Here is a 25,061-nt window from a genome sequence, read left to right as displayed (position 1 = left end):
TAAATTTATTAACCCCTATCCTGCCCCCCCACACCGTCGCCACCTATAATACATTTATTAACCCCTATCCTGCCCCCCACTACACCGCCGCCACTGTAATAAAATTATTAACCCCTAAACCTAAGTCTAACACTAACCCTAACACCCCCCTAACTTAAATATTAATTAAATAAATCTAAATAATATTTCTATTATTAACTAAGTTAATCCTATTTAAAACTAAATACTTACCTATAAAATAAACCCTAATATAGCTACAATATAAATAATAATTATATTTTAGCTATCTTAGGATTTATTTTTATTTTACAGGTAACTTTCAATTTATTTTAACTAGGTACAATAGCTATTAAATAGTTATTAACTATTTAATAGCTTAACTAGCTAGAATAAAGAGAAATGTACCTGTAAACTAAAAACTAACCTAAGTTACAATTACACCTAACACTACACTATACTTTAATAAATTATTCCTATTTAAAACTAAATACTTACCTGTAAAATAAACCCTAAGATAGCTACAATATAATTAATAATTACATTGTAGCTATCTTAGGATTTATATTTATTTTACAGGTAACTTTGTATTTATTTTAGCTAGTTAGAATAGTTATTAAATAGTTATTAACTATTTAATAACTACCTAGCTAAAAGAAACACTACACTATCATTAAATAAATTCAATAAATTAACTACAAATAACTACAATTAAATACAATTAAATAAACTAACTAAAGTACAAAAAATAAAAAAAGCTAAGTTACAAAAAATAAAAAAAATAAGTTACAAACATTTAAAAAAATATTACAACAATTTTAAGCTACTTACACCTAATCTAAGCCCCCTAATAAAATAACAAACCTCCCCAAAATAAAAAAATGCCCTACCATATTCTACATTAAAAAAGTTCAAAGCTCTTTTACCTTACTGCCCTTAAAAGGGCCTTTTGTGGGGGCATGCCCCAAAGAATTCAGCTCTTTTGCCTGTAAAAGAAAAATACAACCCCCCCAACATTAAAACCCACCACCCACATACCCCTAATCTAACCCAAACCCCCCTTAAAATAACCTAACACTAATCCCCTGAAGATCATCCTACCTTTAGTCGTCTTCACTCAGCCGAGCCACCGATGGAACTGAAGAGGACATCTGGACCGGCAGAAGTGATCATCCAAGGGGAGCTGAAGAAATCTTCCATCCGATGAAGTGATCCTCCAAGCGGCGCTGAAGAAATCTTCCATCCGGGTGAGGTCATCTTCCAAGAGGCGCTGAAGAAGTCTTCTATCCGGGTGAGGTCATCTTCGAAGCCGGGTCTTGAATCTTCATCCCGCCGACGCAGAACATCCTTCTTTCCCGACGGACTACCGACGAATGAAGGCTCCTTTAAGGGACGTCATTCAAGATGGCGTCCCTTCAATTCCGATTGGCTGATAGGATTCTATCAGCCAATTGGAATTAAGGTAGGAAAAATCTGATTGGCTGATTGAATCAGCCAATCAGATTCAAGTTCAATCCGATTGGCTGATCCAGTCAGCCAATCAGATTGAGCTTGCATTCTATTGGCTGATCGGAACAGCCAATAGAATGCGAGCTCAATCTGATTGGCTGACTGGATCAGCCAATCGGATTGAACTTGAATCTGATTAGCTGATTCAATCAGCCAATCAGATTTTTCCTACCTTAATTACGATTGGCTGATAGAATCCTATCAGCCAATTGGAATTGAAGGGACGCCATTCCGATTAAGGGGTTAAACTATTTATTTATTTGCGGCGAGGTGCGGGATCGGCAGGATAGGGGTTAATAACTTTATTATAGGGGGGGCAGGATAAGGGGTTACTAGGTATCATGTAGGTGGCGGTGGGCTCCGGGAGCGGCGGTTTAGGGGTTAATATGTATGGAGTAGCTTGCGGTGGGCTCCGGGAGCGGCGGTTTAGGGGTTAATATGTATAGAGTAGCTTGCGGTGGGCTCCGGGAGCGGCGGTTTAGGGGTTAACATATTTATTATAGTGTCGGTGGGCTCCGGGAGCGGCGGTTTAGGGGGTAATAACTTTATTTAGTTGCGGCGGTGTAGGGGGGACAGATAAGGGGTGTTTAGACTCGGGGTACATGTTAGGGTGTTAGGTGTAGACAGCTCCCATAGGAATGAATGGGATGTCTGACAGCAGCAAACTTGTACTTTCGCTATGGTCAGACTCCCATTGATTCCTATGGGATCCGCCGCCTCCAGGGTGGCGGTTTGAAAACCAGGTACGCTTGGCACTTTTCCGGCCCAGCGTACCTGGTTTTCAAACCGCCGGAAAAGTGCCGAGCGTACCTGCTAGTTTTTTGATAACTAGCAAAAGTAGTCAGATTGTGCCGCACTTGTGTGCGGAAAATCTGTAGTGACGTAAGAATCGATCTGTGTCGGACTGAGTCCGGCGGATCGAAGTTTACGTCACAAAATTCTACTTTTGCCGGTCTGTAGCCTTTGATAACTAAGGCGAATCATCCTCACCACAAATACGCTGTGGAATTCCAGCGTATTTGAGGTTGACGGCTTGATAACTACCCCCCATTGTGTTGCCAGAATTAACTACTGAGAGAGAATGCAACATTTTGGAATTGATGTTGTTTAATCACATATTACATGCATGTATAATAAGTTAAGGCATACTGAAAGAAAACGCAACATTTTGGAATAGCTGTTGTTTAATTACACATTACATGCACGTATAACAAGTCAAGGCATACGTATAATTCATGAACTAATGCATGTGTTGCCAATATAACTACTGAAATAAAACATAACATTTTGGAATTGATGGTGTTTAATCACACATGATATGCATTCATACGTAGTCTAGGCACGCACATGACTCATGAATCTATACACATGTGAGATTGCATGTACAGTACTATCTATTTGATACCAGTAATAGGCCTAGATTTGGAGTTCGGCGGTAAAAGGGCTGTTAACGCTCCGCGGGCTTTTTTCTGGCCGCACCATAAATTTAACTCTGGTATCGAGAGTTAAAACAAATGCTGCGTTAGGCTCCAAAAAAGGAGCGTAGAGCATTTTTACCGCAAATGCAACTCTCGATACCAGAGTTGCTTACGGACGCGGCCGGACTCAAAAACGTGCTCGTGCACGATTCTCCCATAGGAAACAATGGGACTGTTTGAGCTGAAAAAAAACCTAACACCTGCAAAAAAGCAGCGTTCAGCTCCTAACGCAGCCCCATTGTTTCCTATGGGGAAACACTTCCTACGTCTGCACCTAACACCCTAACATGTACCCCGAGTCTAAACACCCCTACCCTTACACTTATTAACCCCTAATCTGCCGCCCCCGCTATCGCTGACCCCTGCATTACACTTTTAACCCCTAATCTGCCGCTCCGTAAAACGCCGCCACCTACGTTATCCCTATGTACCCCTAATCTGCTGCCCTAACATCGCCGACCCCTATGTTATATTTATTAACCCCTAATCTGCCCCCCACAACGTCGCCGACACCTACCTACACTTATTAACCCCTAATCTGCCGAGCGGACCTGAGCGCTACTATAATAAAGTTATTAACCCCTAATCCGCCTCACTAACCCTATCATAAATAGTATTAACCCCTAATCTGCCCTCCCTAACATCGCCGACACCTACCTTCAATTATTAACCCCTAATCTGCCGACCGGAGCTCACCGCTATTCTAATAAATGTATTAACCCCTAAAGCTAAGTCTAACCCTAACACTAACACCCCCCTAAGTTAAATATAATTTTTATCTAACGAAATAAATTAACTCTTATTAAATAACTTATTCCTATTTAAAGCTAAATACTTACCTGTAAAATAAATCCTAATATAGCTACAATATAAATTATAATTATATTATAGCTATTTTAGGATTAATATTTATTTTACAGGCAACTTTGTAATTATTTTAACCAGGTACAATAGCTATTAAATAGTTAAGAACTATTTAATAGTTACCTAGTTAAAATAATAACAAATTTACCTGTAAAATAAATCCTAACCTAAGTTATAATTAAACCTAACACTACCCTATCAATAAAATAATTAAATAAACTACCTACAATTACCTACAATTAACCTAACACTACACTATCAATAAATTAATTAAACACAATTCCTACAAATAAATACAATTAAATAAACTAGCTAAAGTACAAAAAATAAAAAAGAACTAAGTTACAGAAAATAAAAAAATATTTACAAACATAAGAAAAATATTACAACAATTTTAAACTAATTACACCTACTCTAAGCCCCCTAATAAAATAACAAAGCCCCCCAAAATAAAAAATTCCCTACCCTATTCTAAATTAAAAAAGTTACAAGCTCTTTTACCTTACCAGCCCTGAACAGGGCCCTTTGCGGGGCATGCCCCAAGAATTTCAGCTCTTTTGCCTGTAAAAAAAAACATACAATACCCCCCCCCCAACATTACAACCCACCACCCACATACCCCTAATCTAACCCAAACCCCCCTTAAATAAACCTAACACTAATCCCCTGAAGATCTTCCTACCTTGTCTTCACCATCCAGGTATCACCGATCCGTCCTGGCTCCAAGATCTTCATCCAACCCAAGCGGGGGTTGGCGATCCATAATCCGGTGCTCCAAAGTCTTCCTCCTATCCGGCAAGAAGAGGACATCCGGACCGGCAAACATCTTCTCCAAGCGGCATCTTCGATCTTCTTCCATCCGGTGCGGAGCGGGTCCATCTTGAAGCAGGCGACGCGGATTCATCCTCTTCTTCCGATGTCTCCCGACTAATGACGGTTCCTTTAAGGGACGTCATCCAAGATGGCGTCCCTCGAATTCCGATTGGCTGATAGGATTCTATCAGCCAATCGGAATTAAGGTAGGAATTTTCTGATTGGCTGATGGAATCAGCCAATCAGAATCAAGTTCAATCCGATTGGCTGATCCAATCAGCCAATCAGATTGAGCTCGCATTCTATTGGCTGTTCCGATCAGCCAATAGAATGCGAGCTCAATCTAATTGGCTGATTGGATCGGCCAATCGGATTGAACTAGATTCTGATTGGCTGATTCCATCAGCCAATCAGAAAATTCCTACCTTAATTCCGATTGGCTGATAGAATCCTATCAGCCAATCGGAATTCGAGGGACGCCATCTTGGATGACGTCCCTTAAAGGAACCGTCATTAGTCGGGAGACATCGGAAGAAGAGGATGGATCCGCGTCGCCTGCTTCAAGATGGACCCGCTCCGCACCGGATGGAAGAAGATCGAAGATGCCGCTTGGAGAAGATGTTTGCCGGTCCGGATGTCCTCTTCTTGCCGGATAGGAGGAAGACTTTGGAGCCTCTTCTGGACCTCTTCAGCACCGGATTATGGATCGCCAACCCCCCCTTGGGTTGGATGAAGATCTTGGAGCCAGGACAGATCGGTGATACCTGGATGGTGAAGACAAGGTAGGAAGATCTTCAGGGGCTTAGTGTTAGGTTTATTTAAGGGGGGTTTGGGTTAGATTAGGGGTATGTGGGTGGTGGGTTGTAATGTTGGGGGGGGGGTATTGTATGTTTTTTTTTACAGGCAAAAGAGCTGAACTTCTTGGGGCATGCCCCGCAAAGGGCCCTGTTCAGGGCTGGTAAGGTAAAAGAGCTTGTAACTTTTTTAATTTAGAATAGGGTAGGGAATTTTTTATTTTGGGGGGCTTTGTTATTTTATTAGGGGGCTTAGAGTAGGTGTAATTAGTTTAAAATTGTTGTAATATTTTTCTTATGTTTGTAAATATTTTTTTATTTTCTGTAACTTAGTTCTTTTTTATTTTTTGTACTTTAGATAGTTTATTTAATTGTATTTATTTGTAGCAATTGTGTTTAATTAATTTATTGATAGTGTAGTGTTAGGTTAATTGTAGGTAATTGTAGGTAGTTTATTTAATTATTTTATTGATAGGGTAGTGTTAGGTTTAATTATATCTTAGGTTAGGATTTATTTTACAGGTAAATTTGTAATTATTTTTACTAGGTAACTATTAAATAGTTCTTAACTATTTAATAGCTATTGTACCTGGTTAAAATAAATACAAAGTTGCCTGTAAAATAAATATTAATCCTAAAATAGCTATAATATAATTATAATTTATATTGTAGCTATATTAGGATTTATTTTACAGGTAAGTATTTAGCTTTAAATAGGAATCATTTATTTAATAAGAGTTAATTAATTTCGTTAGATGTAAATTATATTTAATTTAGGGGGGTGTTAGTGTTAGGGTTAGACTTAGCTTTAGGGGTTAATCCATTTATTAGAATAGCGGTGAGCTCCGGTCGGCAGATTAGGGGTTAATAATTGAAGGTAGGTGTCGGCGATGTTAGGGAGGGCAGATTAGGGGTTAATACTATTTATGATAGGGTTAGTGAGGCGGATTAGGGGTTAATAACTTTATTATAGTAGCGGTGCGGTCCGCTTGGCAGATTAGGGGTTAATAAGTGTAGGCAGGTGTCGGCGACGTTGAGGGGGGCAGATTAGGGGTTAATAAATATAATATAGGGGTCGGCGATGTTAGGGGCAGCAGATTAGGGGTACATAGGGATAACGTAGATGGCGGCGATTTGCGGTCGGAAGATTAGGGGTTAATTATTTTAAGTAGCTTGCGGCGACGTTGTGGGGGGCAAGTTAGGGGTTAAGAAATATAATATAGGGGTCGGCGGGGTTAGGGGCAGCAGATTAGGGGTACATAAGTATAACGTAGGTGGCGGTCGGCAGATTAGGGGTTAAAAATTTTAATCGAGTGGCGGCGATGTGGGGGGAGCTCGGTTTAGGGGTACATAGGTAGTTTATGGGTGTTACTGTACTTTAGGGTACAGTAGTTAAGAGCTTTATAAACCGGCGTTAGCCAGAAAGCTCTTAACTCCTGCTATTTTCAGGCGGCTGGAATCTTGTCGTTAGAGCTCTAACGCTCACTGCAGAAACGACTCTAAATACCGGCGTTAGAAAGATCCCATTGAAAAGATAGGCTACGCAAATGGCGTAGGGGGATCTGCGGTATGGAAAAGTCGCGGCTGAAAAGTGAGCGTTAGACCCTTTAATCACTGACTCCAAATACCAGCGGGCGCCCAAAACCAGCGTTAGGAGCCTCTAACGCTGGTTTTGACGGCTACCGCCGAACTCCAAATCTAGGCCATAGAGAGCACAATTTTATTCACAGTATTATTAAGTTTTATTATTATTATTAAGTTTTATTCACAGGTACCAGTCGCCAAGAATGAAATACATCTCCTGTAGAGAAATCAACATAGAGTGCCAAACTTTCAATAATAAAATATTTTTGATCACAAGTGTTGCCTGATGTAACAATGATATGCTAAGGCCAGACAACCATTAATTCAGGGACACCCTGATATTGCTACATCTACATTTGCTCGTGATATTGGATTTTAATCTTTTTTGTTCATCAATCTTTTAAGAGTTAAAAATAAAGGTTATATTTTTTTTATTTTTTTCCTGCCTCTAATACTAGTCTGGGCATAGAGTGCTGACAAAGCATTTTCTTTTTGTGGAATCTTTTTCCAAAGCTGTTTTGCATGTTAAATAATGCTAGCACCACTCCTCCATTAATACAATAGCAATTGAGTTTACATACTCCAAGTATTATAAACCAAGAGATAGAGGAGCTTATAGTGCCATTGTCATTGTGTGTCTATACAATATCTCTGTATGTGTTTGCATTGTATAATGTTTAGATCTTCGCAGTCTAGTTTTAGTGAAATCTAGACTTGTCATTAGTAATGTATCTTAGAACAAAATGGCCTTCCTTGCCAATAAATGGGGACCCACTGAAAGTTACTTATAATGATCCCCAAATAACTGCAATAAAACAGAAATGGCTTTAATGCGCCCGAAAAGGGCATGGAAGCAGGGCCGGCTCAAGATATTGTGCTGAGAATACAATGCGCTACCTCTCTTAGTAACATTACTGATAAACATATCAATCTACTAGCCTGGCTAGTACTAAGTCTGAATGCAACCGATGCTTATAAACAATTGTGCAATAAGTTAGAAGGAAATTAGGGAAGAGATGCTCTTGTCCCACCTTGAATGTTGCCCCTGACTGATTCTGTGTCTTTATGCACGATGAGGTTATGCTGCTGGGAGCCTGCGACTTTCCCCACGCAGACAGAGGACAGGAGTGGTGTGGGTATGACAGGGACTGACTCACTGGTTAAGCCGGCCATGCATGGAAGTTTCAACTCTTATGGTTCAGATAGAGACTTCATTTGATTTCTGATATCAAATGTACTTGTTCTCTTAGTTTTGTTTGTTGATAAACATACCCAGGTAGGCTGTGGAGTATCAGTGTACTACTGAGAGCTAGTGGTTGGTGGAGATACACATATGCCTCTTGTCATTGGCTCACCAGATGTTTTCAGCTAGCTACCAGTAGTGCATTATTGCTCTGGAACTGCCTTTAACTATGTGTTTAAACCTATTGCAGTGTCTAAATGCAAAGTTCTATGCAAGCAATAGTGTAATAATAATATAACATATTTTTGGCCCTTTTATGTCCGTTTCAAGATCTGCACAAGTTTAATAAGCTTAGTACAACAGGAGAATCCGGGTTCTGTGTTTTTTGGCTGGTTCTTGTTTTTTACAGGCAAACAAGAGACTTGCCATTTATAACAAAACATTATGTTCCCATCTGATACAACAGGAAAGAAGCAGGAGCTTTGGTCAACAGTATTAAAATTCATTAGATCTAACATTGTTTTTTAAAAACCATTTGCCACAAATGTAAAGATTCTAAAATTAGACACCTTTTTTTCAATTCTTAAAAATCATCTATAAATTCCATTCAGAGGCTTTTATATAAATGGAGGGTAATGGAACCCTAAAATATAGGATTCCGATAGAGCATACAGTGTTTGAATTAACTTTCCAATTTACTTCTATTGTCAAATTTGTTTTGTTTGCTTTGTTGAACAGCACAGGTAGGTAAGCTTAGAAACAGCCATGCACTACTGGGAGGTAACTCAAGGATAACAATAAATATTGAATAGTGGTGCACACAATGCACAAACAAGGTACAATTCATTTTATTATATGTAAACGGTATGATAGAGTCTCTGATGTTGCAGTATTTCCTCTGTATGGCTTCTCCCTGATGCCATTCCATGCTGCTCACCATTGGCTCTGTCTAAAGGGATATGAAACCCAAAAATGTGATTTAGACAGAACATACAATTTAAAAAAGTTTCCAATTTACTTCTTTTATCACATTTCCTTTGTTCGCATGATATCCTTAGTTTAAAGGGCCAAAAACAGGTTGAGATCTGTGCATATTCTAAAAGGACTAATGAAGCAAAAAATAGTTTGCATAAAAAATTGTTTAAAAATTGCTGGCAAGTAATTTAAAATCATTTTCAAAAATAAGAAAAACTACTTACCTAGCTTTCTTCTTCTGCTTTGGAGTAGACCGATCCACCCCCCACCCCAATTATCAGTGTTTAACATCAGAAACACAGACATTTTATTTTAACTGAGTTCACAGCAGCTTATTTGCTTCTAGGCGTGCTCCAGTAGATATAATGGGGCCTATCTATCAAGCTCCGAACGGTGCAATGCTGAATACGGAGAGCGCATTGCTCTCCGCATTCAGCGATGTCTTGCGGACCTGATCCGCACTGTCGGATCAGGTGTGCAAGACATTTGTTAAATTGGCCTTAATGACTGTTTAAGTCTTGCATTCTACCATATGGATATATATGAAGCCATAAAAGGAATTGCGTGGGGGGAGTTAGAGCTTTAGAATTCGGACACTTAAAAGAAAGGATTAATGGCGAGGCAACTGCAGTCTAAATTTGCAGGTAAAGTAATTAAATTACATATTATTAGATTTTGTCTCTATCGCAACTTGTTTAATGTCCCTTTAAGAGATACCTAGGTTGGTGTCTGGAGCACTTCATGGCAGAAAACAGTGCTGCCATCTAGAGCTCTTTCAAATGGATAACATGCCTGCAAAACTGCTCCAGACACGTGCACACCTCTGACCTCCCTACTTTTAAACCAAAGATATTAAGAGAACAAAGAAATTTTTAAAATAGAAGTAAATAAGAAATTTGGGGTTTCATGCCCCTTTAGGTATTGTGGCTGTCATGGACACAATCCCCTATGTGAAGAATACATTGTTTCACATCCCTTTAAGCCTATAATATAGGTATAGTTAGTATGATTGCCTGTGTGAATGCAGAACTGGAGCTATCTGAGCCAAGGTCGATTATTTGCCTTCTTATACTGTCCCTTTAAGAACTAGCTTTTCAGCATCAGTCTTAGAATAAAATGGAAGGGTATTGTCTTTGGCCAAGAATCTGCCACATAAATAGTTTTATTTAACAATCATGCTTTTCTCTTTACTTAAAGGGGATCCTGCTTCATTCATAGTCACATTAAGTGTGGCCCAGACATTCTTGTTTGTTCCATTTAATTTAAACTCCTCAGCTACACAAGTCCATGCAGAGTAGAAAGAACAAAGGGTTGTGAGAATTCAGTCCTGTAATATTAGTTTTTCAAAAACAAACATTTTTCTTATAGAAATGTATCTTTCCTTCCAGGGCTAGATTTACACAGCTGGTGCCCCTAGACAAAGGTTAATTAAACTTTCTCTGACTTTTGCCCAGTGAAGTCTTTTATAAACATATATCTGCTTAACAAAGCCTGTGCGTTTCATAATACAATTTTGGCTATATGGAGTAGCTACATGTATGGAACACACAATATAAAATGATAGAAAGTGTGTTGCAAATTTTTTTCACTTGAGAGAACCAAAACCTAGACAGATACCTGTATTCCCTAATGGGAAATCCTGGCCTGCTGTTCTTTTAGGAAATAGCCAATTGAAATAGCAATGTGCATAAGTTCATATATAGGAGTCAGAAGGTATAATGTTTTTTGCTGTCAGAATACTATGGAAACTGCTGGTCACCTAATCAGAAGTGGTAGTTGCACAGCTGGGTTGCACAACTGTCACTGCTGATTGGGCCAGGAACAGTTTCCACTCTGGGCCAGCAGTGCTCTGTGGCTCCTAAATGGTACCCAAACTATGCATTTAACCCAGGTGCAGGTTTAGACATATAGGGGCATGTTTAAGAAGGTGCGAGCGGCCATGATCCAATATTGCGGATCATGTCCGTTGCACATCGATAAATGCCGACAGCATACGCTCTTGGCATTTATCATTGCACCAGCAGTTCTTGTGAACCCCTAGCAGGGGGTGTCAATTAACCCGATCGTATTTGATCGGGTTGATTTCCGGCGATGTCTGTCCGCCTCCTCAGAGCAGGCGGACAAGTTATGGAGCAGCGGCCTTTAGACCGCTGCTTCATAACTTGTGTTTCCGGCGAGCCTAAAGGAGCTTGATAATTCGGCCCCATAGTATTGCAAAGTTACTAGTATTAAAATTATGTGATCTAATCAGAGGATGTAATTTTTCCACTATATTGGACCTTTAATTCAACAAACTTTGCAACTGGTGATTTATTATTGCTACTAGCAGTTGTGAAGTTTACAAATGGATGGTATTCACAAAATAAATGTAGATGAAAATGAATTGACTGCTTAAAACATAATGTTATGGTATGATAACTTTAGTACTTTTTTATGTAACTATATGTCTTTATATAAAAAGAAAAACTACAAGAAAAACATATTTAATTTGCTAATAAACTGGCACAATTGACACATTTATAAATACTTATTGATTAACCACAACCCCCAAATAATTGCATCTTGCCATGCAATTTACTTATCTGTACATTCTGTATCTTTACATGTTTCGTATTACAGGCTCTAGTATAACTGTGTAAAACTATTTGCCCATAATTATGGAGCCACACTGTAATACGTCATGAGCACGGCATATTATAAGTTAACTCAATGTAACTAACTATTTTGTGCTCATGCCTTACTGATAGTTGCGCACAAAATAAATAACTGTACAAAGCAGTTTTTAGGAGTTAAAAAAAAACAGCACTGAAAAGTGCATTTACATTGCGGTCTATGGGGAACTAAGGCTATGTTCTCAGCCGTGTCTGACGGCATATGGAACCTATGGAAGCACACTCTCATGAGCACAATGCTTCTATGCAATGCGAATGCGAGTTTGCGTTCACGTTGCGGCAAACTTGTAATACCAGCATTTGCGTGCACTGGTATTACTAAATGAAGAGCAAATATCGCTTTTGCAAAAGAGATATTTTGTGCTCCACTTGTAATCTAACCCTAAATAGTTAATTTGTGCGCACAATGTAACTGTATACTCCTCTTGCCTAGTTGGGCCGTTTTAAAAGAAATACATGCCACCTACGTAAGAGGATGGGAAGGAAACTGCAGCCATAATCAAAGTTATATCTTGCACATGATTTAAGTATTTTGTGTGCACAATAAAACTGTATCTTGAGGAACAGTTATTTAGTGCACACTCTAAACTGATTGTTGTATGTGCACAAAATTGTTAAATTGTGGTATCTGTATAATAAAGCTTGTTCACAAGCTATTACAGCGTGAGCACGGTGTATTCGAGCATGGGAACAAGTGCTATACAAATGTCATGACTTGCAGGCTTGCCAGTACTCTTGTGGCATAAACTAACCAAGATGTAGCAAGTGCCCTTCTTTAGGTACATATTGTATGTATTCTGTTACGTATATAATTACAGGGGTGGAACTACAATTGGTGCAGCAGGTGCAGTGCTATCTGGGCCCAAGCGCTGGGGGGGGAGGGCCCTACACATACACATGTGCACAAAGTGTACTTTCCTAATACAGGGAAGCATTTTATTAGTGCAGGTTCTATCATCAAAATCATAATATAGAACATCATATATTATTATTATTATTGCTAATTACTGAGGTACCTTTTGGGGGCCCAAAACAAGTTTTGCACCAGGGCCGTCTGTTGAGTAGGTCCACTACTGTATAATAAATAGTATTGCACGCTTTAGAGGAGGAATCTAGGTACAGGAGCGAGTTAACAGCCTCTCAGTGATTTACTCTAAAAGCTCTGGGATTAAAGCTCAGTGCTCTGATTTGCCATTCTGTTGGACTGTGAAGAGATTAGGAGGACCAAATTCTTGGGCTGAACCATCTGAATATCTGGCAGGGGTGACAGAGGGGTTAGCAGATGTTTAGACATAAACATAGCATGCCTGTTCCAGCAGGTAATTCTGTTTGACCCCTTTACCACTTCAGCAGACCAGCTTGTATGCACAGGATGAATCTTTTCTGGACTTAATGCACAGTATGGATAAGAGAGAAGAAGCCTGTTGGGCATTGGAATGTTTCCCAGACAAGTATAACTCAGCTCCCTGCTATGGCCCTAGGATGCTGTTTGCAAAGGAATAGAGGTACTTGACTTAAGTGCTTAGATTTTGTATAAAATGGATTCTGCTTTACAAAACTATAACAATGCTGATCATATTAAACAGGTTTTAGCTTACACGCCATCACTCACACTGCTCTTTGTAAAACAAGAAGATATGAAACAAATGTCAGTAATGTGTATAATAGGGCACTCAACAATACTGGAATATATTTTATATAGGTATATTTTATCTTATGTGAATATGATAGATACTAGGTAGTGTATGTATATGCTCTTTACCATAAACTAAAAATGTCTGAGTTGATTATCTGTGTGGTTGGAGTTTTGTCACATTCACTAAATGAAAAGCCTGATCCATTGTCATTGACATTAGCAGGGCTGTAAAGATACCCTCTGAATAAATTGTCTTCCTTGACAACTGATGCTGTCAGGTGTTCTGCTACTCAAGGTGCTATTGATAAATAATATGAAGATGACACAGTGATATCACCATCAATTTATGTGAGAAGCTCTGTATACTAAAATTACTAGATGTTCGAAAGTGCTTACAATTCAGTAGTGTGGCATTTTATTGCTGTCATTTTGTTCTGTCTTATGCAGTGGGGGTGAATTGTGCTCCAGGTTGCAGATTCAGGTCTTGTTGTCTTGCAGTGATTGTTATTACACACTTTCCTAGGAGCCAGAAACCTGTTAAAACACGTATACATAGTGATAAAAATAGTACGCTGCACATGTAGTCCTTACATTTACGGCAGTTTTATTTATTTATATATATTTCATGTGATTAATTTAAAGGGAAACTTTAATTATTTGAATAGAGTGTACACTTTCAAAAAGCTTTAAAATGTACATCTCTTATAAAATTGACATCAATCTCTTGGTATCCTTTGTTAAAATGTAGCTCCTATCCAGGAGAGCATACTGAAGTAGGCACAGAAGCGTGCATGTGTCTTTAGAATTATGTTTATAATATTTTTGCAAATATGCTCAATATGCTCTCATGGAAAGGAGCTACATTTCAACAAAGGATTCCAAGAGAATGAGACACATTTGATAAAATAATTAATAGTAAAAATTGTATGCTCTATATGTATCAAGAAAGTTTAATTTTGTCTTCTATGTCCTATTAAACATGTTTTGTTTTTTTGTTATATTATGTGTACAATCTGCTTAAAACTAATTTTATTATACAGGAACACAAGATGTATTAATCTTTAGCTCTCAAAAATAGCAATCTTGTCTGTAAAATGTAACATGTATGATGATCTGTATCGTTTTAAATTGATCAAACTGTTAACCTCGCTAACATGAACCCTTAGAAATAATAAAAAAATTATAATAATAATAAAAAATAAATGACTAACTTGGAGGGGAATCCGATTACCGCCACCAACACCTTTGGCAGAAGGTAAAACAACAATAGTCTATGTGTGTGTGGTCCATAAGGATCCAATCACTGAGTTGGGGTAAAGGAAAGTTATTAAATTAAACCATAGGGTGCCTGAAATTCCAAAGTTATATGTTTTTTGATGGGATAAGACTGGTAAGCTATATAATTATTCTGATATGTAATCTGTGCAATATACCTTTTTTTCAGCAGGAGAGTGGGAGAAAAAGTGTTCATAGCAAATGATTGTGTCAGGAGGCAGGATACATTATTACTGCATAAAAACTACAATAATAAAATGAGTATAATAAACTGGAAACAATATAACAATCATATTTTAATATACTCTTTCCTCAAAATTTGTGGAAACAACCACACAGAGATATTGTCCAGTTGTTTAGAGAGAAGTTCATAGTTCATCATAAAAGAAGCTTGTGTTTATGTTTAAGGCTGCCCGCGATAGCAGTAACCGATGACAACCTCTCATCTTGTTAATTCCTCACATTCCATGTCAGAGATGTGCCCGGCCACAAGCGCAGCAAAGTATCAGTGAATAAGCATGTCCAACACAGACTGGTGACCTAGGCACTTGTATTCACATACCGCATCTGCAGGTGCAAAGTCTATATTCCTAATCTGATTCAGAAGATTTGCATTTATAATTAAACACTTGTAGGAAGATTGCTGAGCAAAACAAAATAAACATTATACTTTTTTATATACATATATTTATATATAACTATCTATTATAATTATATCTGTCTATCTATCTATCTATCTATCTATCTATCTATATATATATATGTCTATAGCATTGATCTAGTATCTATTAAAACAAATTACCATGTTAAGCCATGTAGAAAGATAGATAGTTCATGGACAAGGTTAAAGGTTCATGAAAGTCAAAATTAAACTTTCGTGTTTCAGAGTGAGTAATTTAAGCAACTGAGTTTACGTCTCTTATCATATTTTATATTTACTTTGCTATCTTGCTATTCTTTGTTGAAAAGCATAATTGGCTCAGGGACAGTTGCTGAGAGCTACATGTAATTAGTGGCTACATGCATTTGTCTCTTGTTAGTGGCTCTCCAGATTTGTTCAGTTAGCTCCCAGTAGTGCATTGCTGGGGCTGACTTTAAGGGCAAGATTTATCAAAGTTTCGGCTGCAGGCTCGCATGAGCGAACCTACCTGCATTTGAGAGTTAAGAAGCAGCTTTCATCAGACTGCTGCTTCTTAACCCACTTTGCCACCTGTTATGTGGTGTATCTCAGTCCGCACAAACTTTTCCGACTGGGGAGATTGACAGCCACTGCTCACGCATGATTGGCTGCACACAAGAGAGGGTGAGGGGGCGTTGCACAGTAGCTGTAGTGTGCAATTATAAATGCGGTAGACGTGAAGCCCCTGTCCACTGTACTTTGTTAAACCTGGCCCTAATTATATGATAAACTCCTGGGCAGAAGGTTAAAAGTGTCAGGTGCATTAGATTTGCAGGGAAGTGTCTTTTTCGGATGGACAGAAGCAGGTTAAATGTAAAGGGGAGAAAAGTGGTTTAATCAAGGTCCCCTACTTGTATATCCTGCGCCCTCTTTATTTAGCCTTGTGATAAACTTTTTGAACTTCCAGATTTTATTGTCTAGAACTAACCCTATTGCCTAACATTCCAAAATCTGTGGGACTTCCCCCAGTTTTAGGCTCCATTGATCTGTCTCCTTCCTCTTTGTTTCTCCCATGTATTTCCCTGGGTTCTATCAAGAAACCTAGGACCACCCAGGAATGCATAAACCACACCTCTTGATAAACGTAGTTGGACCACCCATATGCAAATCTACAACCCACACTGCCAAAAATGTGGACAAAAATGAGGACAGCGCCAGATGGTCTGATGGGAATCACTATCGACTGAGTATTGGAGAATAAAAAGTGATAACTTAATAAATGCAACCACAGTTATAATATACTTCTACTCCAATGTAAAATGTGTGCTGAACGTTGCTGTTAAAAGTACTTTCCAAAGACCCTCAGCATTATAGAAAGGATTTAATGAAAGAAAATCCAATAATGACTATAAAATATGGGGGCATTGGAAGGTGAATACCATTAATATTGTGTAATTGCTATATTCGACATTTTAATACATATACAGTCAAACAAACTGGTTTGGTAACAGTAAGACTTTGGGTGCTACAGATTACAGGGTGTTCTTTTAATAGTGGTCCAGTGGTTGAGAGAATACAACAAAAGTGAAATTGTGGCTGGCTTGTGAAACAGAATTTGATAGCTTAGTATTCAGCAACTGCAGATTTAATGCCAACCTTATAAATTTGATCTAGAAAGACATAAACCTATACAGAGCTGAAAACCCACAGTACAGGTTTGTGGCATACTGTTATAACCTTACAGAATATGTTACACGATATACAGCATACATTTTATAGGCCATTTGCTTATTAAGGCTCATTTCCCAGCATAGCTTTATTTATATACGTATCTATTTGCAGACAACAAACAGATTTGGCCTTTAAAAGGATATTCAAAAGCAAAAAATAAGTAAAAGCTCTAATTTTGTAGAATATGCTATTTTTGCATTGCTTTATGTTTCTATAATTAACACCAAGAATATACAATGACAAAGAAGGGGCTCTGGACAGATTTTTTTTTATATCTCCCAATAACATTTTGTTTTGTGGAAATAGATCAATTTGTTTTTCATCTTCATCCAATTTTGATGCAATGTGATGTGATGTCAATATGCTCAAATTTCTGTTTAACCCCTTAATGACCACATCACTTTTCCATTTTCTGTCCGTTTGGGACCAAGGCTATTTTTACATTTTTGCAGTGTTTGTGTTTAGCTGTAATTTTCCTCTTGCTCATTTACTGTACCCACACATATTATATACCATTTTTCTCGCCATTAAATGCACTTTCTAAAGATACCATTATTTTCAATATATCTTATAATTTACTATAAAAAAATTATAAAATATGAGGAAAAATGGAAAAAAAAAACACACTTTTTCTAACTTTGACCCCCAAAATCTGTTACATATCTACAACCACCAAAAAACACCCATGCTAAATAGTTTCTAAATTTTGTCCTGAGTTTAGAAATACCCAATGTTTACATGTTCTTTGCTTTTTTTGCAAGTTATAGGGCCATAAATACAAGTAGCACTTTGCTATTTTCAAACCAATTGTTTTTCAAAATTAGCGCTAGTTACGTTAGAACACTAATATCTTTCAGGAATCCCTGAATATCCCTTGATATGTATATATATATTTTTAGTAGACATCCCAAAGTATTGGTCAATTTTGGTATATTTCATACCACCATTTCACCGCCAAATGCGATCAAATACAAAAAAATCGTTCACTTTTTCACAATTTTTTTCTCAAACTTTCAGTTTCTCACTGAAATTATTTACAAACAGCTTGTGCAATTATGGCATAAATGGTTGTAAATTCTTCTCTGGGATCCCCTTTGTTCAGAAATAGCAGACATATATGGCTTTGGCATTGATTTTTGGTAATTAGAAGGCTGCTAAATGCCACTGTGCACCACACGTGTATTATGCCCAGCAGTTAAGGGGTTAATTAGGGAGCTTTTAGGGAGCTTGTAGGGTTAATTTTAGCTTTAGTGTAGTGTAGTAGACGACCCAAAGTATTGATCTAGGCCCATTTTGGTATATTTCATGCCACCATTTCACCGCCAAATGCGATCAAATTAAAAAAAACGTAAAATGTTTCACAATTTTAGGTTTCTCACTGAAATCATTTACAAACAGCTTGTGCAATTATGGCACAAATGGTTGTAAATGCTTCTCTGGGATCCCCTTTGTTCAGAAATAGCAGACATATATGACTTTGGCGTTGCTTTCTGGTAATTAGAAGACCGCTAAATGCTGCTGCGTCTCACACGTGTTTTATGGCTAGCAGTGAAGGGGTTAATTAGGGAGTTTGTAGGGAGCTTGCAGGGTTAATTTTAGCTTTAGTGTAGAGATCAGCCTCCCACCTGACACATCCCACCCCCTGATCCCTCCCAAACAGCTCGCTTCCCTCCACCACCCCACAATTGTCCCCGCCATCTTAAGTACTGACAGAAAGTCTGCCAGTACTAAAATAAAAGGGTTTTTAAAAATAATAAACATTTTTTAGCATATTTACATATGCTACTGTGTAGGATCCCCCCCTTAGCCCCAACCTCCCTGATCCCCCCCAAAACCGTTCTCTAACCCTCCCCTCTGCCTTATTGGGGGCCATCTTGGGTACTGGCAGCTGTCTGCCAGTACCCAGTTTGCAAAAAAATATGTTTTTTTTTATTTTTTGCCCGGTTTTTCTGTAATGTAGCTTCCCCCTCCCCACAGACCAACCCCCACCACCTAACTGATTGCTTTTTTATCCGCTTTGTTTATTTTTTTATACTATTTTTTTCCATTTTCCTACACTTTTTTCTTTTTTTTTCTGTGTGTAGCAGTTCCCACCCACTCCCTCCCCGTGCACGCGCCCGCCCCCACCCGTCAGTGCGCGCCCTCTGGCATCCCCGCCCACGATCCCGCCCCCCTCCACACCACTAGGGCCATCGATGGCCGCCACCCGTCTCCCGGTCAGGCTCCCACCCACCAACGCAGAAAGCCACCGATCTCCGGTGCAGAGAGGGCCACAGAGTGGCTCTCTCTGCACCGGATGGCTTAAAACGGTTATTGCAGGATGCCTCCATATCGAGGCATCACTGCAATAACCGGAAAGCAGCTGGAAGTGAGCAGGATCGCTTCCAGCTGCTTTTTACACCGAGGACATGCAGGGTACGTCCTCAGGCGTTAACTGCCTTTTTTTTTGAGGACGTACCCTGCACGTCCTCGGTCGTTAAGGGGTTAAGTAAATGTTAAAATTATTTGTAAAAAGCTAAAAAAAAAAGTGCTATAATATTGTCTTGCTGGCAGAGTAAATATCAATTAAAATGATCAAGCGAGTTGAATACAAACAAAACTATTTTTCACTCTGTCCAAAACCAAAGCATTTTATTTTTTATTTTTCAAACTTGCGTAAAAAGTGCCAATAAAGTTTCTGTGGTTGCGGAGGCCATAATATTTGTGCAGAATATTTTTTGTGGTCAGATCTTATGACGACAAGGCGGAGAATTCTAGTCCCAGACCAAAATGACAGATTAACAGTATAAAGAACATTTTTACAGCAATAAATCAAAACATACAATGACTTGCTGGTATTCTGTTGCCACAAGCAGTCTTTACCATATTCTTCTGCTTGAGATTCCTAGCATTCCATAACACTATTTATTGCCTATATTGCATTGCATACAGCATATTGTACAACCACTGTAAAGACCGCTGCTCCATAACTTGTCCGCCTGCTATGAGGCCGCGGACTGAAATCAAACCGATCAAATACAATCAGGTTGATTGACACCCCCTGCTAGCAGCCGATTGGCCGCAAATCTGCAGGGGGCGGTATTGCACCAGCAGTTAACAAGAACTGCTGGTGCAATGATAAATGCTGACAGCGTATGCTGTTGGCATTTATCGATGTGCAGCAGACATGATACGATACATCGTATCATGTACATTTACACTTACATAAATAGGCCCTTTAATCTCATGTGGAATACGAAAAATATAAAATCTCTTTAAAATATTTGATAGGAATCATTTAACAGAACAATACTGATGTCAACAACAAGACATTGTTATCCATTTGATAAATGAATAAAATATTCATGCTTAAATACAATATACTGTAGAGCTTTCCATCTGCCTGATGGTTTATCCTATCTGAGAAATGACATACTTTAATTAAATGCAGGCTGTATATCAAAATACAGTAATGCAGGAAGCATGGGTATCCACAGAATTTTTTTCCATGGGGCATTTATTGATTTTTCATTTTCTTTTGCATTTTGTTTTTTTGATATGTTGCTTTATACATTTATTATTTGCTGCTGTTAAAAATCTGGTGGGAGTGGAAATATATATTTAATATGGAGGCCATGGTACAGAGTTTAATATCACTGGCACAGTGTACCCCACCCCTACCCGTGCACAGGGTCTGACCGTACTCCCAGCTGCCTTCCCCAATGTGTGCCAGGGGCTCATACACACAGTACACCCCCAACCTGTTCAGTGGGTCAGACCATACTCCCAGATGCCTTCCCCAATGTGTGCCAGGGGCTCATACACACAATACACCCCCAAGCTGTTCAGTGGGTCTGACCGTACTCCCATCTGCCTTCCCCAATGTGTGCCAGGGGCTCATACACACAATACACCCCCAACCTGTTCTGTGGGTCTGACCGTACTCCCAGCTGCCTTCTCCAATGTGTGCCAGGGGCTCATACACACAATACACCCCCAACCTGTTCAGTGGGTCAGACCATACTCCCAGATGCCTTCCCCAATGTGTGCCAGGGGCTCATACACACAGTACACCCCCAACCTGTTCTGTGGGTCTGACCGTACTCCCAGCTGCCTTCTCCAATGTGTGCCAGGGGCTCATACACACAATACACCCCCAACCTGTTCAGTGGGTCTGACCGTACTCCCAGCTGCCTTCCCCAATCTGTGCCAGGGGTTCATACACACAGTACACCACCAACCTGTTCAGTGGGTCAGACCATACTCCCAGCTGCCTTCCCCAGTGTGTGCCAGGGGCTCATACACACAATACACCCCCAACCTGTTCAGTGGGTCTGACCGTACTCCCAGCTGCCTTCCCCAATGTGTGCCAGGGGTTCATACACACAGTACACCCCCAACCTGTTCAGTGGGTCAGACCATACTCCCAGCTGCCTTCCCCAGTGTGTGCCAGGGGCTCATACACACAGTACACCCCCAACCTGTTCAGTGGGTCTGACCATACTCCCAGCTGCCTTCCCCAGTGTGTGCCAGGGGTTCATACACACAGTACACCCCCAACCTGTTCAGTGGGTCTGACCGTACTCCCAGCTGCCTTCCCCAGTGTGTGCCAGGGGTTCATACACACAGTACCCCCCAACCTGTTCAGTGGCTCAGACCATACTCCCAGATGCCTTCCCCAGTGTGTGCCAGGGGTTCATACACACAGTACCCCCCAACCTGTTCAGTGGGTCAGACCATACTCCCAGATGCCTTCCCCAGTGTGTGCCAGGGGCTCATACACACAATACCCCCCAACCTGTTCAGTGGGTCTGACCGTACTCCCATCTGCCTTCCCCAGTGTGTGCCAGGGGCTCATACACACAGTACCCCCCAACCTGTTCAGTGGCTCAGACCGTACTCCCAGCTGCCTTCCCCAATGTGTGCCAGGGGCTCATACACACAGTACACCCCCAACCTGTTCAGTGGGTCAGACCATACTCCCAGATGCCTTTCCCAATGTGTGCCAGGGGCTCATACACACAGTACACCCCCAACCTGTTCAGTGGCTCAGACCATACTCCCAGATGCCTTTCCCAATGTGTGCCAGGGGCTCATATACACAGTACACCCCCAACCTGTTCAGTGGGTCAGACCATACTCCCAGATGCCTTCCTAAGTATACAAACATGATTCTATAACTATTAAGATCTTGCCTTTAATGGAGAGCAAACACTTTTGAAAATGGACATTGTAGAACTAGAAATTACTCCATGAAGGGCAACAAACTTAGCAAGGAGAATTACTGACTGAAAGGGATAAGAAACCCAAACATTTTATTTTGTGATTCTTACAGAGCATATCATTTTTTTTTAAAAAGTTTCAAATTTACTTCTATTATCAAATTTGCTTTGTTCCCATGATATTCTGTGTTGAAGAGATACCTAGGTAGGCATCTGGAGCACTACATGGTAGGACCTAGTGCTGTCATCAAGTGCTCTTGCAAATGGATAACATTATTGCAAAACTGCTGCCATATAGTGCTCCAGAAATGGGCCGGCTCCTAAGCTTACGTCCCAGCTTTTCAACAAAGGATACCAACAGAATGAAGAAAATTTGCTAATAGAAGTAAATTAGAAAGTTGTTTAAAACCACATGTTCTATCTGAATCATGAAAGCAAATTTGGGGTTTCATATCCTTTTACATAATTAGTGGAAGTTGTCTAAAATAGTTTTGCTTTCTCTAGAAAAAAAACTCAGTTGAGTGGCTATCTACCTTGTATAAATACGGTATATGTATGTATCTTATAGGAAGTTAAGTAGATAAGGTTAAAAACAAATCAGATAGAGATATTCTTGGTTGAGCTAATAATGTAATCCATAGTTGTGCAAAAAGGTAGCTATAATATTTTACTGTTCAGTGCAGTTTCTTCTTTTACTCATATATATTAATTTGTTAGCAGGCAGCAAATGGCTAAACTATGTTTGAGCTGTGTAGAGAGAGGCGTTGCTCTGCTCTGCAATACGCTAACAAAATGTATTTTCCTACATTCATTTCATCACAAGCTTCTCAGCGTGCTATATAAATCAGGATTGGGTAAAACAAATATAAGAGCTAAGGGAAAAAAATAAATGTTCTTGCCTCCATTTCTGGTATATAATAAAGCTTTTTTTTTCCCTCTGCTTTGCCTGGTACCAGAAATACACTGCATGACTACAGGAGCCAGTACTGAAGTAGGAAGTGTATTGATGCTTGTACCCTTAGCAACCAATGGCCAGCAGCTTTGGCTTTTTGCTTGCTGGCATCCTCCTTTGTGAGTCTCTGCAGCTAGCTCAGCTCTGAGTCAGAGGTGACATTTATTTTTAGAAGGTGCCCATCAGTACCATGTTGAGTGAACACCTCCAGTGAGTGGGGGAGTATATTTTCCGGAGTGTTTATATTCTTGTGTACCAGCCCTTTTCCCTGTTAACTGATCCTTTAACAGTACATATAGAAATACTGTGATGTATGATAATATAGGTAACACAATATTGTGTTACCTGTAAATAAAATTCTTGATATAATATTTATTTTCTGTTAGGATTTACTGTATTCAAGTATATGCACTATGTCTTCTGTGCCAGAGTTCTTTAATGCATTACCCCTCTTAACTGGTAGCTAAGGGGTTAAGCAAACATGCTATCCAAGTAATTAAAGTACTCACAAGTTTAAAACCTACCAGAACTGAAAAAGGCTATAAACTGACATGATTTAAGCATATAAGCCAAGTTTCAATTATTTGTAAGGAGTAGCTAAGCAGAGCAAAGAAGAAAAAATGTTCAAAAATCCAAGATTTCACATAATCCATGTTGGTGAAATTGAGCATTTTTGTGGAATGGCAGTATTATTACTGAGGAACTTGATATTTTGGCAATGCACTAAAGGTTTCTGAGTACAATATGCAAATTAGTATACAATATCTCATGCTTTTTGCTTCTGGTACTACGTTTAAACACAGCAATCCCCTTATGGGGTAAGTGCAGCAAAAACCAAAACTGCTCTTATTAGCTCTCATCAGCAGAAGATAGGTTTTATTTTATTGTTAAGTGAAGTTCATTTTCAGGGCAAAAGCTATATTTATTTAAGTTATGGTGGAGATAAAAAATAGAGGATTTTAATCTCACACTTTTTATATCCACCATAACTTAAATTAAAAATACACGTTAAAAACATATTTAAAGTATTACAAACATATATAAAAAAAAATAATAAAAATATATCATATTAATAAAAATGTTTTAAAAGTGTTAAAAGTGATATGGTATATGGTAATGTGTTTGAATGAGAAGGGCTCCAATGTGTATGTATATATGTAGCGCACAAGTAAAAAAAGAATGAAAGAATTAGTGTTGCGGCCTATTGTGTGTCTCTTCAGGTGAAGGGATGCTGCACCATCTATAAATCATTGCTGGTATTAATGGCATACAATTAACAATTTGATAAAGATCTGGCAATTCAATGAACATAAAACATGAAGGCTTTGCTGGGATATGACTCCAGGTATTTTTATCTTCACTTGTCCAGCAGTCTCTGATAATACATGTAATGCCGTTTCCATCCTTCTCTTCTGGCAAGTAAAAGATATAAGCTGCGTTTTTATGAATGAATCGGGTGATTGACTGAACAAGGGAAGCAGAGATACATGTTTTACAGTGTAATGCAAAGACTGGGATCGTATTGGATAACAACCGTTATCACGGTCTTGCACGCAAGCCTGGCTTCATTCTTCACAAATCCCCATTCACGCCACTAACAATGCTATTTAACAATTGCTCAGTCTTTTCCATTTTGTAGACACGATAAATTGTTATGCGCACAAAGACTTTTTATTGCATTGTTCTTGCTCAAATCTGACGCTCTGTACTTTAATCATATTTGGCATCATAAACGTTACAACTTTAACCTTGATATTAAAGTTAGTTTAGGCGCTTGA

General features: G+C 39.1%; 1 protein-coding gene across 1 annotated transcript in view; it reads left to right on the top strand.

The window, feature by feature from the left end:
- Positions 1 to 16,516: 16,516 nt before the first annotated feature.
- Positions 16,517 to 25,061, top strand: part of NHS (NHS actin remodeling regulator) — a 69,423-nt gene continuing 60,878 nt past the window's right edge. Inside the window, exon 1 of the mRNA XM_053705410.1 lies at positions 16,517 to 16,646. Within this exon, the coding sequence (XP_053561385.1) occupies positions 16,517 to 16,646 (130 nt within the window). The remainder of the gene's footprint in view (positions 16,647 to 25,061) is intronic.

This window comes from Bombina bombina, chromosome 3 (assembly GCF_027579735.1).
Source record: "Bombina bombina isolate aBomBom1 chromosome 3, aBomBom1.pri, whole genome shotgun sequence".
NCBI lineage: Eukaryota > Metazoa > Chordata > Amphibia > Anura > Bombinatoridae > Bombina > Bombina bombina.
The sequence above is the reverse complement of the archived record's forward strand: the minus strand, read 5'-3'. Positions and strand labels throughout refer to the sequence as shown.